The sequence below is a fragment of the Oncorhynchus clarkii genome, chromosome 26, assembly GCF_045791955.1.
Source record: "Oncorhynchus clarkii lewisi isolate Uvic-CL-2024 chromosome 26, UVic_Ocla_1.0, whole genome shotgun sequence".
NCBI lineage: Eukaryota > Metazoa > Chordata > Actinopteri > Salmoniformes > Salmonidae > Oncorhynchus > Oncorhynchus clarkii.
This window is the reverse complement of record NC_092172.1, coordinates 7,902,484-7,917,981: the sequence shown is the minus strand read 5'-3', so window position 1 is coordinate 7,917,981 and position 15,498 is coordinate 7,902,484. Positions and strand designations below refer to the sequence as shown.

The following is a 15,498-nucleotide window of genomic DNA, read 5'->3' as shown; positions in this document are numbered from 1 at the left end:
CTGGCGTATGCTCCCAAAAGTGCTATGCCCCTGCTAGAGTCGAAATGTTGCCATGAACAGACCACTTTTGAGAGCATAAAACCAGTGTACAGATGTATCTTGTTCTTTATTAAATGACAACTCAACCTTTGTGGTCCCCCCCCCCCCCCCAAGAGGATGAGTATTGATCACGTCACGCAGACCCTGGGTGAGATGACAACTTTAAACGTGTGGAAACACCAGGAAAGGGCAATCAAATGGAGTCTGGAGTGGAGGGTATCTCATTGTTGCTGAGGTTACATCTTCTAAGAGGCTATAGGACAGCCTAGAACCCAACCCACCCATGACTCTTTTCAGAACCTACTTTACATAGGCTAGTCCAGCTGTCTTTTCATTGGCGGATATTATGCTTTTGTATAATGTTTGTCTAATTTATCATAATGATTCCATTAAATCACTCATGACTAGGGGAACGGGTTTTATCAAGGCTGTGTTAAGCTGAGTTTGACTGCTTACAGCTTTTGCTGTAATAAAATATGCAAGCCACTGTTACACACCAGTGCAGTACAGTGATAAAACAGTAGGTCTGCTTTTTGTAACTGCAAACGTTATGTGGTGGTTGTCTTTTCTGCATAGCAAGATAGACCATCTTAAACAAGATCATCTCTGTGTATTTTGTGTATTGTGTGTGTGTGTGTTTTGTGTCCCTTTAATAGGTTTCTAAACTCTGTTTCGTGCTCTTTCATCAGGTATACCTACTGTGATAGTTGTGAATAAATGTGACATGGAGAATGGTGGTGCGGACAGGAGAAGGAAAGGCCCCTGCCAGTGATCCGAGGTGACATGTTTCAATTGATTCACTTGTCTGGTGCCATCAGCAACAACTTCCATTCGGCTATATTCCTATTAGCCTTGGAACACCGAATCATACTACATTTTGAAGATGTGTGAACTAAAATGTAGTAAAAGTTTTTGCCGACACAAGTGAATTAAAATATAATCAGCCAGTGGTGAATGATCCATGCTGGAAAACCATTTCTTTGTCCCTCAACCATATCCATACATTAAATTGACAATGTCCAATTGTTTTCAGTGGGTGATGAGGAATGGAGAACTGATCTATAGCCTCGTGTGTATGTTCAGGTGCAGCTTCTTTGAGTTGTCTGCGGCGGAATGTTCTGTGGCTGTGGAGGTAGCGGTTGAGAGGTTGGTACGAGAGGTGCGTCTGGAATACCAGCGCCACCTACTGGCCACGGACAGTCACATTTAAGCTCCCCTGCAGCAATGGTGATGAAGGCATTTCACAGAAAGTTTACACACACACACACACACACACACACAGTGTGTCTATGGCATATTTGGTTAATGCACAATTGCATAAAGGTTCACACAGCTTTGATATGGTACTTGACAACATCAATGGGAGTTTGACAGAAAGCAGCTGAAAATGGATCGGAAGTTGCACTTTGACCTGGAGGTATTATCTCTCACTACCACCTGTTTGACAGTGAATTGATTGCTGTCTACAGTGTTTGTAAGAAGAACTGTCACACACTACATCTTGATGGCTGTTCATAATCCGGATACGTTTATACAGAGAGAGAAGAGACGCCAAAATTACAACGTTGTAATTTTATTTAAAAATGGTCAAATAAATAAATACAAATTGATCGAATGCTCCAAAAAATCTTGACTTACTCTGACACTGCAATGGAATTTGCCAAACACTGCATACAAATAGCTGCATAAAATAACTCAAGTACAGGAAAGAGGTCAAATGAATCAGTGGATCACAGGAAACAAAAAGGATTGGTAACAAAACCGTAGTCAAAAATAAACAAATACTTCTTTAAAAAAATTATTGTGAAAAAATACAACCGACAAATATTACAAGAGAGTATGCAGTCTGTGCAATAAACCATTTACACTATATCCAGCACATTAGTGCCTTTGACTTGCTTGATCTGCTACAATGCATCTTAACAAAGAGGAAGAATACTTTACGTTGAGAAAAAAAGCCTTCTAAATGAATGAAATGATACGAGTGCATGAAGTAAGAGGTGGGACAGAGGTTTACAAGAAAGGGGGGAGTCTCCATATTGATGGCAATGAAATGCAACTAAAATACTTGAAGGCCACAGATGTGACGTGATTTCGCATGAGAATAACTGTTTTCAGAACTAATCAAGATATGCCGAGATGAAGAATCTAATCAATATTGGTTTCCTAATTGGTTGCTCTCGTTGTGAATATTATTTAGCTGGTGTAGATCATAAATGGAAATAAAAAAAATCTTTAAAATCATTCTTTGGATATTAACTTTGTTTCTATTTTTTTTTCTTACCACAACATGACATTTACTTTCTTTCACAGCACAAAGCACTAGACAATATGAGTCCCCCCCCCCCCCCCCCCCATCTTCCTCCCTAAGTCAGAAAATAAAAACAATTCCGCCCATAATATTCAGCACTTTGCCTTCAAAGTTATGATCCAATAAAAGTCACTAATTGAGAGGGACATTTCATTTCCTACGTGAGTCGTTGGGGTACGTATACAGTACATTAAACATGTAATGGTAGAGCTGTAGCTTTCAATATAATGCTGTAACACTTTACATTAAGGTAGCCTATACCCTGGTTACTTTTTTGTTACTTATTCGTTATAATGGGTTATAAACTCAAATCTGTAAACTACTAAATAACAGTCTATGAACGACTTGTGAATATTTTATGAAAGGCACCTGAAAGTAAAGTGTTACCAAGGTTGGAAAGGTGAAATTCAGTTCTATATATGAAAAGTAGGAATGTTTTTAAAAAGTATAATCATGTCCATACAATCTATTTGCATATGTAGGCATAGGTTTTGTTGAGGTTTCGACAGCTATAGTTTTGTTTTTGGGCTCATCATGCTGAGCACAGATATGGGAGTGTATTTGCTGAGATGCTTATTATTTCTATTGCATTAGAGGCACTGAGAGCCACATTATCTAGGCTTCTGCACCAAAAAAGGTCCAATAAAAACACATCAAAAGGATTATAAAGATAAGATGAAGAATTTGTCAATTATTTAACAATATTCAGAAAAAAATAATCTGGCCCTAATTATACATTTTCAGGGTAAGTATGTGTCATTGCTGCCACTTTTATCATTTGCATCTTGCCCCGTGAAGATGGCAAGTCAGGAGAGAACTACAGGATTTAACACTGTTGAGTGTTCAACCACAAAGGTGCATTATAATATTTGTGAATTGCTTGTATTTGAGGGACTTGGTGGAGGGACAACTCAAATAGTCGTTCAAATCACAATCCTTATTTTTCATACACTGGCAAGTCAAGTCAAAACGAATCGGAACTCTCTTACATGACGACTCAGAGCAACTGACCCCCTTGTAAATACAATAGGTTCCCATTTTAGCCTATCATCTCAGTTCTGTGCAAAGAGAAGTAGATTTCCTGAAGTGGTTCATCACAAATAGACAAGATTTCCACAAATCATTGATTTTTTTTTTGTGACACTCAAACAAGACCAACAATACACCGAACAGTTTGTTCACGAGGCGCAACATTTTCTTAAGGCAATTGCTACACAACGACAAGTACCCGCAGGCCAAAAGGAAGAGTGTCCTCAACACAAGACACTGGACTGGGCCATCACTTATCCTTTAACTAATGCTCTCCTTTTGATCTGGCGATAGATTAAAAACCCGATCTTGCATCTTCTCTTTGTGCTTTCCAGTTAATTGCATTATTGTGATGATTTGTTTATGTATTTTCAAACATAAAACATTGCCATGGTTTGGGTGCATTTCATGTCAAGAGGAAATATATAGAGCCCTGTAAAAAGCCTTTAAACTCTCTAGACAAAGGCACCGCCAGGGGGACCCATACCGTATGATGTAGTACAGCAAGTAGGCCCTGTGATGAAATGATATGTTTACCGGCAACCTATTCCTTCAACGTCCCTAATTTCTCAAGTGTTTCACAACTAATGTATCGACATTGCATTGCAACTCTTAAGGACTTAAACATGTAAAACGGCAGGTTGTGAACAAAAGCTACACATACTGTACAAAAGTGTCAAATGACAAGTGACTTGTCAGTGTGGTGGTGTAAAATATAAATCGTTTAAATGTTCATATTTACTTTAGACATGTTTATGGCAGGATGAGGGTATGTGGTTCGGTTCCAGTTTTTTTTTGTTTTTGCCAACAAGTTTGTGCTTTTCCTATAGCGTTCCTGACCATTTTCCCAAACAACATATGGTACAATGTCATTGCCACGCTCTCTTTTGTACGTCTGTAACTGCCATGCTAAATTTGTGCCTATCTACGGGGACTCCTAATTGAAACCTTAAAAACATTATATAAGAAAATAGGACTGTTTCCCTGCTGTATTTGGATACAATAGCATTTGGCAGTTATGAATTGAGCATATTGAATAAAAATTCAATTGCAAGGAACATCTAAAAAAAAGCTATTTACATAGTTTTTTCCGGTTCAAATATATTTTTATAAGAAACCAAAGTAATGCGAAAGAGAAAAGCACTTTTGAAGAAGCATATCTTGATGTTCGAAAACTAGGAAGACGTGAATAGAAATATATTCCCCCAGAATAAATGGTTTCCTTTAGCAACAGATCCCAGGGGCATGACAAACGGACACAAAAAAAAAACTCAGACAATATCTGAACTGATAGTCGCTAAGTCCCCCGTGCATGCCTAGAGCTGCATTCACATGGAATATTGATGCAGCCGCTTTCCGTCTATGCTTCCGAACGTATCAATCAACAAAGTGGTCAATCATATTCATCAAAATAATACAAAAGGAACACTAGGTTCAGCAACAATGGATAACGCAAAACAAGTCATGATAAGGTCACCTCGTAAAGAAAAACATCTTCATTGTCAATGAAGCAACGAGTCCATGTGATGCTGCTGAAGACCACAGACCGTAAGCTGAATGCTGGGCTCCTCCCACTGTAGCCGGTCTGTCTGGCTGTCTGTTGGGCAGCACTGAGGTGACAGTGGATACAACTTGAACGCCAGGCTGACCTATGTTGATCCATCATCTGTCCTGTGATGTAGCTTTAAGCTGTACTGTCAGAGTTGTTGGTGGTCGTAATGGGGGCAGGTGGGATAGATGGATGGAGGTGAGCTGGAGCTCCTGTAAGACAAAAAGTGTGATTTGGGACTAATCAGATCCCTCAGGCAATACTTCAGTGATTTTCAAAACTGTTGACAAATACTGCAGCAAACAAAAACCTCGTCCCCTGGTAGTTTATAAATTCCAAATGGCTGTTATGGTGTTTTGGTTGATCCAATTGTTTCTGGTGTGGTGTAGGTGGTGGATCTTCAGGCAGGTCTCATCTTTGGACATCTCGGATCCATCTCCCCTGAAGCTGCAGACTAAGACACCCTAAGAAACCATCCCCACAAAGAGGCGCTATGGCGACTATTGGAGGCACACATTGGTGTGATGTTTATTACTATTAACAATATCGTTATTATGAGTAAGAGTGTCAACATCGTCAGACTTGAATAATAATCTTTGACCTCGATTGGCATACCACTGGTACATAAAGTCACCCTCCTTCGTCCCTTTCTCCGTCTGATAATCATAATGTCCTCTCGGACAATCCAATAATACACAAACTAACAATAACAACGACCCTAAAAATATATATGTCGGTGTGTGTGTTAATCGATTGGCAACTTTGGGCAACTTCATGGGGTGCTTTATCTTTTTCTTTCCCTCTCTTTGGGGGTTCCTGTCCCTGGACTGGGTGGGTGGGTGTTATTTGGCCCCCTCTGCTACATCCACAAGGGCCGGTGCTATAGTCTGGGGAGGCTCAAAGGTTTTGCCAAGGCTGCTGCTGTTGAGGTTGTCCATCTCTTTAACGTCCTCTTTCTTCTCTTCCTCCTCTGTCTCGCCGTCCGCGTTGTTGTTCAAATATTCGCCGCTATTGTTAGTCATGTTCTTGTGCTCCTCGGGACTTGTGTCGTCCGTGTGGTCAGCACTGGCACAGTCTGCTCCTCCATTTGTCAGGAGCGCTGGCGGTGAGGCCTCAGGGGATGGGCAGAAGTTGATGCCCTGAATGAGACGCACCAGGCCCTTGACCTTCTCCAGGGAGTTGTGCATGTCCCTCTGACGGGCCAGGATAGTGTTCTTGTTCTCCATACATTTCTTTAGAGAGAAATAGGGACAGGCTCATTAGTAATTAACCATCCAGTTCATCTATTGTTCTGAGATGACTTCACACGCCTTCAGGGTTAGCATCAGTGTCATGCAGTGTACTGCTTACCGTTATGGATTGGCTCAGCTGTTTGACCCTTTGTTCTAGCTGTTCTCTGTCCTGCTTGAGTTCCAAGCTCCACTTCACCAGTTTCTGCTTCTCCTCCTCTTTAGCTGTCAGATAAACCATTACAGTCAACATTAAAGTGTTACATTAGATGAACACAAATTCATTTGGAGGTTAGCTCTTTTTAAGATCTGGCTTCTCCTGTACCTGCTTTATATGCAATGTAGGAATGAACAATAGCGAGGGTTCCAGGCCATGGGATTGCCTCATCTTTCATCAAAATCTAAAGAAGAAAAGGGAAAACAATAATGTCAACAATAGGCTTAAGTTCTGCTTCTTTTTTTAAATGTTTGAATAACCATTCAACCATCCATTATGTTTCATTCGTTTTTTGGGGGGGAGGAGACTAGTGAGCGGAGAAATACAATATAATTAAAATACTGAGCTATATAGTGTATGCTCCCCCCCAAAAGTTGGGATATAATACGAATATAATTGTTTAGAGAAAGTGATTTCCGTTTAACAAGTTATACTTTCTTCTCTCAAAAAAGGTAGCGCTCAAAAATGATTGACACTCCTAAAGATTCTGATAAATGAAGTCGTTAAAAGGTTTAGTATTTGGTCCCATGTTATTCTTGTCATTCTACAAACCTGTTGGGCGCATTTGCAGCTCACGTTAGTTTTGGTTGTTTCAGAGGATTTCGTTCCCAATAGAAATGAATGGTAAGTAAATGTATCCTAGTCACTTCTATTGTAAATAAGAATAAAATATGGTTTCTAAAAACACTTCTACATGAATGTGGATGCTAACATGATTACGGATAATCCTGCATTAATTGTGAATAATGATGAGTGAAAAAGTATCAGAGGGTCAAAGATCATACCCCCAGCCGCATGCTTTTAACCTCCCCTGTTATTGGTAATGGTGAGAGGTTAGCATGTCTTCAGGGTAGGATCTCTGGCCCTCTGACTTTATCACTCATCCTTATTCACAGTACCATCCACATTAAATGTACAAGCGTTTAGAAGCATATTAGATTGTTTATTTGCAATAAAAGTGACTCTAAAATGGACGCAATACATGAATCAGCATTAATTTGTATTTGGCACAAAATAATCTGAAACAACCAGATGAACTGCAAATGCATCCAACAAGTTTGTAGTCACTTGCCTATGTAAATAAAGATGAAATTAAAATGTTTAAAAAAAAAACGAAATAAACAAGCTTGATGTAGTCCTTGCGTGCTATGAATACGGGACCAAATGCTAACGTTTTGACTACTTTAATTCTACGAGTATTTATGAGCGTCAATCATTTTGATGGCTACTTTTGAGAAAAAAAAATGGTATTACTTGTTAATAAAAATATTTTCCTAAACAATTGTATTAGTTTAAAATAAAATAAAATATAGCTCGGTATTTGAATTATTTAATTTATACAGTTATTATTGCTCATCTTTATCAAGGGTGTCAACAACTTCGGGCCGCACTGTATATACTTTAGTTGAAATTGCCTGAATTCTTCGCCCCACTTTTAGATGTTCACACAATCATGGCTCTGAACGCTGTTGTCAAGGAGTTTAGGACAGAGAGACAAGGCCGTGAATCAAATGATTATTGGTTACTGTAGGTTATCATACTGTATGTTATGGAAACATTGCACAGAGGGATATCAACATAACGCGTCTTCCCTTTCAACCAAGCTACCAAAAGTCCAGTGACACATACAGGGCCCCTTTGGAGCACTTCCACATAAAGTGCACAAATCTTTCATAGACCAGACAAACAAAAAAAGAACAAGATGACAGTGCAAGAAGCATTTTGTACAAATAATGAAGTGAAATGCATGGCGCTTTCTCGTGCCTGTTCAAAAACGTTGTTTGGAGAACATACAAAGCTAGGAAACAGTCTTATTGCTCAGACCCCCTACACTAAGACAAGCTCTGAGATTCCTGAGAGCACCAGGACAAGGTGGCACGAGTGGTTCTCACTGAGGTTTCACCCTTCTAATATCTCACTCTGAAAAAACTGGCTTGGATAAACAGGGGTGGCTGTGGCTCAGCTGGAGCTTGTATTAGCTGCATTTAGTTTACAACTGGCCTGGGAACTGCTGGGGGAGCTTCTAAGAGGCTGAGACTGCAGGGACAGGTGATGCTGTTACCTGGTCATGACATTTGGGGCAGATCCACATGCCCCTGGGAATGGTTTTCAAGGGTGGAGCGAGGCAGTCCAGATGGTAAACACGTGCACATGTGTCACACATGAGCAACTGACCACTGCGCCTGCACACAGTGCAGAAGTCCTCATGGATGTCTCCCTGTCAGGAAGAATTGCATCAATCAGTATTGTGGCCCACTACGCCCAACCGATCATACCTGGATATGTGGGACTAGAGGAGAGGGGAGACGCCCTTCACTGAATGACACCTGCCCAATCTGACTGTGCTTTCAAACTGTTCACATTGTAATTGTGTTTGTGGGCACTGGGTGTTGTTCACACGAGCCAGTTTTCACTGGATGACCGCGAGTAATGTTGCTGGTCACGGTACCCTACCAAACCCCAAACACCACTGTCAACAGCAATGACGTGCGATGCGTTGATCCAAACATCCTCAGCCAAAGGAGTGAGGGACTTTTCACTTTGTAAGGTTATGGACACCAGGACACACATAGATTGTCACACATAAATGAATGATGGATGTAATGGCATGTAGGGTGTAAAAGTGAATGGATGTGGAAGGTTTCATGTTGTAAGGAGGGGTGGTCTGTCCTGAAACCATAGGGCCTCAGGGAGATACCACTGAAGGGGGGATTTGGGGGAGGCTTCCTCTAGTCCTGGTAGGTGCAGTGGGCTCTCCATCATCTACTTACATCCCCAGAGCTGGGTCTAGGCAGAGGGAGGGTGTGGGGGTGGACGGGGAAGTGAGAGCCCCCCCTCTCTGGCCGGTGGTTGGCCGGGGAGGCGGAATGACTGCTGGTGGGGGATGTTGGGGTGTGAAGACCCAGCTCAGGAACACTGCTGTATTTGGGTGGGCGACCTGGGTGAGATGAGACACGACAAAACAAAACAAAAACAAAAGAAAGGAAAATGGGAGAACAAAATAAAAAAAACATTCTCATGACATACCTGTGACAATGGGTCCTCATTGGCTAGCGCATAAGGAAGAGGAAGAGGAGGAGCACAGACAGAAGCGTTAGTACACAGCGAGGGGGAACAGCATGAAGTCGGGTCAAGAGGAAGGGTGAGCTGGGCAAAGCTGACAGTTAATTTGGACAGTAGTTCCGAGAACAAAGCAGGTCAAAGCAAGACATAAGCCACATTGAATCGACCCGCAGGGCAAGACTTTGTTGAAACAAATGTCAAATCTAATATCTACATTATTTCAATGTACTCTATGAAACAATAGGTCAAATACAGCTACATTCAACATTGTCAGTCAGAACGTGGGAAGCAAATGCTTGGTTCATATGAGGATTCATTCTCCCAAATGTTCTGCTCACAGAACCGCAGTGTACCACTAAATATGTTGCATAACAGGCCTCTTAAGTCTGTTGCAAACAAATGAGCAGTGAGATCTGACTTGGCTTGGCATACTAGCCTGAGATCCACGAACCTGTTTGGTTAACATTCCACTACATATACTCCGTGTAAATGCTAAACATGAGAAAGAGTGGCAAGGAGTGGAATGCTAACTCAGACTGGTACCCAGGCTAATGCCATACACATAGCATTCAGACAGAGACATGGCTCAAATCCACATGGGGGTGTTTTACTTGGAGTCCTGGGGTTGAGCAAATACAGTACAGAGCTGTGAAGCCATCCTCAACAATACATTCAGAGCAGGGTGGGAAGGCATCTTACTGAGAGGGCAAAGAGAGCTGGTTAAGTAGCATGAATTACAGACAGGGCAAAAGCACAGAGTCAAGTGGTATTAAAAGCAGGAAGTGCAAGGAAAGAGCCAGCTCTATTGCACTAGCATGATAGCACAACCAAAAGAGCTCCGACAAGAAGTCTGTGACGGGGCAGTATCACAGTACAACAAAATGATGTATACTGGTCTCCACCGTTGTATGAGATATGACAGCATAGACTTCCTCGAGGTGTCTGGGAGAGCAGGGTTGTGCGGTCCAATTGACATTGTGTTAGCAAGGTTACAAGGTGGGACACTCCACACAACCCTGAGTAGCTAGATGTTTCCATAACCTGACAGGAGATTCATACTGACCTCTCTTCCTGGTGCCTTGGTGTAGAGGAGTGTTCAGGTAGGTGACGCCGTTCTTCTTACGCTGTAAATATAGGTTGTGTTTACTACTTAGGTCTGGTTCTCGCACACAGCAGACCTAGAATTGGAATTTCAACGTACTTCCTGAACTGACTGGAATGCATAAGTGGAATTGAGACCAACCCTGACAGTATCATCATAATGCCATAATAATAACAACGTTAGTGGTCTATGTACTGCACCTCAGGCTCAAACACTGCTCCACTGTATACTGGGTTTGCTGTTGTTCTCCTCTTGCGCTCCTGCCTCCGACTCTGGATCTCTACACAGGTATAGAATAGACCAGGTCAGTATAACACACTGGACATATCTGATGTTAAATTGTCTTCATGTAGGCGCAGACATTATTGACAAAACGTATACAGAATAGGGTGGGGGGCATGCTATATAAAAAAAATATTTAAAAAAGCTCCATTTGGGTCTTCCAACCTTCCAGATGGTCATATGTCACAAGTCCCAAGGATACCATGAAGGCAAGTTTCTGTGGGAGAGAACAAGAAATCACATTTTCATTAAACGTGTCAAAGATTGCCCCACAAAGCTGACCATATACAGTACCAGTCAAAAGTCTGGGGTTTTTCTTTATTATTTTTTTACATTGTAGAATACGCTAGTTGAGAGAATGCCAAGAGTGTGCACAAAGCTGTCATCAAGGCAACGGGTGGCTACTTTGTCTAACACTTTTTTGGGGGGGTTACTACATGATTCCATATGTGTTATTTCATAGTTTTGACGTCTACGCTATTATTCCACAATGTAGAAAATAGTCAAAAAAAAAGAAAGAAAAACCCTGGAACGAGTAGGTGTGTCCAAACTTTTGACTGGTACTGTACTTTTATTTTCTTGTTGTCATTGCGTCTGTGTATAGAGTATAGGCCCACCTGGGGGTTGTCCTCTCTCTTGTTCCTCAGCAGGGGTGGAGCGGTGCTTCTTGCGGTGTGTGAAGGGGAGGAGGGCGCACTGGCCGAAGTCTTCGGGTCTGTAACACCCCGAGCTTTAACAGCCTGGAGGGCGGAAGTAACAGAGTTAGCCACACACAACAAGAGCCACAGTCCCTCCGCGGTGGATGTGACGCCCCCCCACGAGAGACACACATTTTCACACACAGCAAACCAGGACAGAGGGTGGTGATGACCTGGCTTATGTAGGTGGAGGATTGTACATTCGTGAATGTTATTGGGAGGTCTTCCAATATTCAGTGTATCTACGAATTCACTCTGGGATAGAGTTTGTGGCAGCTGCTCAAGTACCTATCCATGCACATCAACAAAGCAGGGTGTCTACGCCGACCAAATTGAGTTAAGTAAGAAGCCTGTGATGAACACAAAATAGCAAGGCTAACAGCTGGGTGCTTCTTGGTTTAACAGCAATGAAAATGGTAATTCCACTACCGACGGCCCTACTGAAAATATTATCTGGAAGCTAATAGATTTCATTTGATTGGGTCCACGGAGAAGACGGTAATTTAAACAAATCAAGTTTGCCCGCCCCCTCTTTGTTCCCCCTTCTCTCACCTTGGTGTCAGGGCTGAGGCTTCTGATCTGAAGGGTCTGATGAGTTGCCAGGGTGGCTGTAATGGTGGCCGGCGAGGTGATGACGATGCCAGTCAGCTGGGCAGAGGGCAGGGTCTTGGTGATGCTGGCGCAGGGCTGGCCATTTACAACGCGTACCTGGTGGATGGGCCCGGTGGTGGAGGCCAGTGAGGTGGAGGTCAGCTTGGTGGTCAACATGACAGGCCGCTGGAGGAGCTGAGGAGCAGCCAACATGGGAGGAGGGGGCGCAGGGGCGATGGGTACCATGGAAGTGGGCGTAGGCGTGGCTGGTTTAGGTCGGACCTGGTCCACAATATAGACAGGAGGATAGTGAGTATACAGTATGTAAGGGCCCATGTCTTTTAAACAGTAATTGAGCTTCATGTAATTGTCAGCATTGTCATTAGCCCTCTGTGATCAACACACAGAGCAGCAACAACAGAGGGCATGCCACATTCACAACAAAGGTTAGTAGGAGGTGGGTTGGCACTGGGCAGGTAGATTGAAGGAACAGCCAAAGCACGTGGTAAGGAACAACACCGCTGACATAGATAGTGAAGCCAGGTAGTTAGCAAGGGGTTACGAAAATGCCACTGAAACAGGTCTTGGGCCAAGCCTTCGGTCCTGAACAAAAAGCATATGAATGCAGGAACACACACACACACACGTCACAAAAGAACACGAGACAAACACAACAAATTAGAAAGAACTTGCTCCAACAGTCCCCTCCAGTAGAATCCCTATTCAGACCGCTGAATAGAAAACCCATTGTAGTCTGGTAGGCTATCCAATCAAACTGCCTCAAATGGAGTACATTTGACGTTATAGGACGTCAGATGATAGCTAACGAATTAAAAGCTGGCCATTCTAGGACTGATATCCAGTCTAAACGCCCCCTGCTAGTGTTACTGGAGAGAGGCTGCGGGGTGAGGGGAGGGGAGATCCACGTGGACGAACCTGCGTTAGAAAGGTAGGTCGAGGCGTCAGTCTAGGCGGAGGGATAAACTGAGGAACTTTGATAGGCTGGGCAGTGGCCTGCACCTGTGATGAAACCATCCGTTTACACACATTAGAGAATGCGGAAAACCACACACAGTCTCAAGGAGATAGACCTTCGCACAGTGAAGAAAAGTTGGCCTCAGATCCGACTCATTCCTTGTGAAATCTGCATTTGCAGACACTCTTGCAGCGACACAGAAAAGGGCGACACGTCCTCCTTATCTAAAGAACACGGCCACCCCACCTGTGCCCCGTAATTTCAAATGTTTGTTTACAAAATCAGAAATATACTATTAACACAAATCGGGACTTCAGGGACACTTCCGTGTAAATGAATTGTATGTGCAGACAATGAAGCAGAGTGAGTGACATGCCGGACATACAGTATACTTACAACAATAGTGTTCTTGGGGACTATCCGAACCGGCTCCATCCCCTGATGGCTCAACTTGCTGGATGTCTGAAGGTTGATAGGTGCACTCAGTGAGTCAGGGTGACCTATGCTGGCCTTGGGCGTGTTGCTGATGGCTGTGACCTTGGCGACGGAGGGTCGCGGCGTCACGGCGGAAGCAGGCATTGTAGCGGTGGCAGCTTTCAGTACCAGAGGTAGAGTCTTAGTGGCGATGACCGGGGTGACCGTCATCGTGTTCTGTCCAGGAGAGAAGCTAAGTTGAATATAGGGCTACCCTTCAACAATACATTCGAACAGATTACTATTACAGCAGTGTGTGTGTGTGTGTGTGTGTGTGTGTGTGTGTGTGTGTGTGAGCAAGTACCTGTGGCGTGCTCAGTTTGTCAGGTGAGGGCAGGGAGGGTGGGGTGTGGAGGTTAGGCAGGGCAGAGGCCTTCCCATCAGGCTGCACTGGGTGCTGGGGCTGCTGATGGGCCTGGACCTCCAGATGATCCTGTTTCACCAGCAGCTCTTTCCTCAGCTGCTCCACCACCTTCTTCTGCAAGACAGCGGAGGACAGACAGATTTAAGTCGACAGAAGGAATTCTGAAGTTTTCATATGGATCGTGCTGTCCTAGAGAGAGGTACATACATAATGATGACTCAAACAAAACTGTCCAGTACCAGGATATCAAAAGCACGAAACAAATGTAAAAAGAGACAAGCAACTGTCCTTGTCAAATGTTATTCTTTACCTCATACAAACTCAATTCCCTTCGTTGCTGATTCAGTCATTTAAAAAAAAAAAAGATATATAAAAAAGTATCTTCATAGGCAATAAAGGCATTTTTTGCTTAAACGTAATAGAAATGCTTTCTGCTTAAGGCAGAGGGAGGTAGTGAGGTAAATGGGAACAGAAAGAGCGAGAAGAGAGAGGAACAGCATCTGCTTCAGGTTAAATTCACATTGAAGAGAACAGCATCTGCCTCAGGTTAAATTTATACCCCAAAATAGACGACATCAGCTAACAAACCAAAAAATGGCCACATCGCGCACTGAACTAAAGAATCCAAACGATGTACATTACCCAGTTGATAGTTGAATAAAAAACAAATGTTCTATGTATCCACATTTTTATTCGGACTAGACCTTAATAAAATGACATGAGGATTATTTTCAAACGCTTGTAGGCCTAAATCCTGTTCCATATACACATGTAACCCTCACTGGGCAATACCAGGAAGTGTCCTGGAGACTTCTAGTTATCCCTTTGTTATGGCAAAAAGGCACAGATTCAGTATTACATGTGTATATATTAACCACAACCAACTACTACAGCTAAACATTAATACAAGGTAAACGAGGATGAACAATCCTTCTAGCCTCCTGCAGAATCAGTTCTTGAAACTCACGTTTGGAATTTTGTCCAATAAAATACCGCCTGGAACCGTTTTACACACACTGTGACAAAGACACACAAGGCTGACAGCAAGCGAAGTGGCAGGTGTCCCAGATTCCCCCTGGCTACGGCACATAGGGCACCTACCCCAGTTATGAGCAGCCTGCTTCTAGGCAAATCATCTGTGCCATCCCCCAACAGGTTTATTCTGGTTCTGACACAGCAAATCACAAACATTCTCAACGATCTGTAACCTTACCCACTCAGTGAGCATCCAGCCTTATCTGGTAGGCTCATAGAATGCTTTGCGGTTTATAATATTTCCTGCTTTCTTTTATGCCCAGAGAGCTAATTGCTGAACCTTGCACACACACACTTTCCAACTGGCTTGGCTTCAGACTAGTTCGCATTGACTGTGGCACTGGCACTGCCCCTCGCAGGCCAGCCAGGAGATAGGGGAGGACACGTATGATGAAGTCAGCACAATGAGACGCAGTTCATTCTTCCCTCACATTCACTCTATTGACGTATGCATTGAAAGCCCCCCCCCACCCCCCTCTCGCACTGCTGCCTGCGTCTGATAAGACAGAACAGAGTCCGACCGCTCTAGTTCACCTCTG

The 15,498-nt window shown here is 43.1% G+C and overlaps 1 protein-coding gene across 3 annotated transcripts in view; it reads right to left on the bottom strand.

The window, feature by feature from the left end:
* Positions 1-1,596: 1,596 nt before the first annotated feature.
* Positions 1,597-15,498, bottom strand: part of LOC139384685 (PHD finger protein 21A-like) — a 50,059-nt gene continuing 36,157 nt past the window's right edge. The window contains exons 6-18 of one of the 3 annotated variants that reach the window (XM_071129508.1): positions 13,865-14,038; positions 13,483-13,737; positions 13,047-13,130; positions 12,072-12,392; positions 11,439-11,561; positions 10,987-11,038; positions 10,740-10,819; positions 10,501-10,561; positions 9,146-9,312; positions 8,437-8,592; positions 6,483-6,558; positions 6,279-6,382; positions 1,597-6,160 (exon numbers count right to left, since the gene is read on the bottom strand). In XM_071129508.1, the coding sequence (XP_070985609.1) occupies positions 5,771-6,160; positions 6,279-6,382; positions 6,483-6,558; positions 8,437-8,592; positions 9,146-9,312; positions 10,501-10,561; positions 10,740-10,819; positions 10,987-11,038; positions 11,439-11,561; positions 12,072-12,392; positions 13,047-13,130; positions 13,483-13,737; positions 13,865-14,038 (2,043 nt within the window). In that variant the 3' untranslated portion in view covers positions 1,597-5,770. The remainder of the gene's footprint in view (positions 6,161-6,278; positions 6,383-6,482; positions 6,559-8,436; positions 8,593-9,145; positions 9,313-10,500; positions 10,562-10,739; positions 10,820-10,986; positions 11,039-11,438; positions 11,562-12,071; positions 12,393-13,046; positions 13,131-13,482; positions 13,738-13,864; positions 14,039-15,498) is intronic. The other 2 variants (XM_071129509.1, XM_071129510.1) reach the window with 2 other exon arrangements.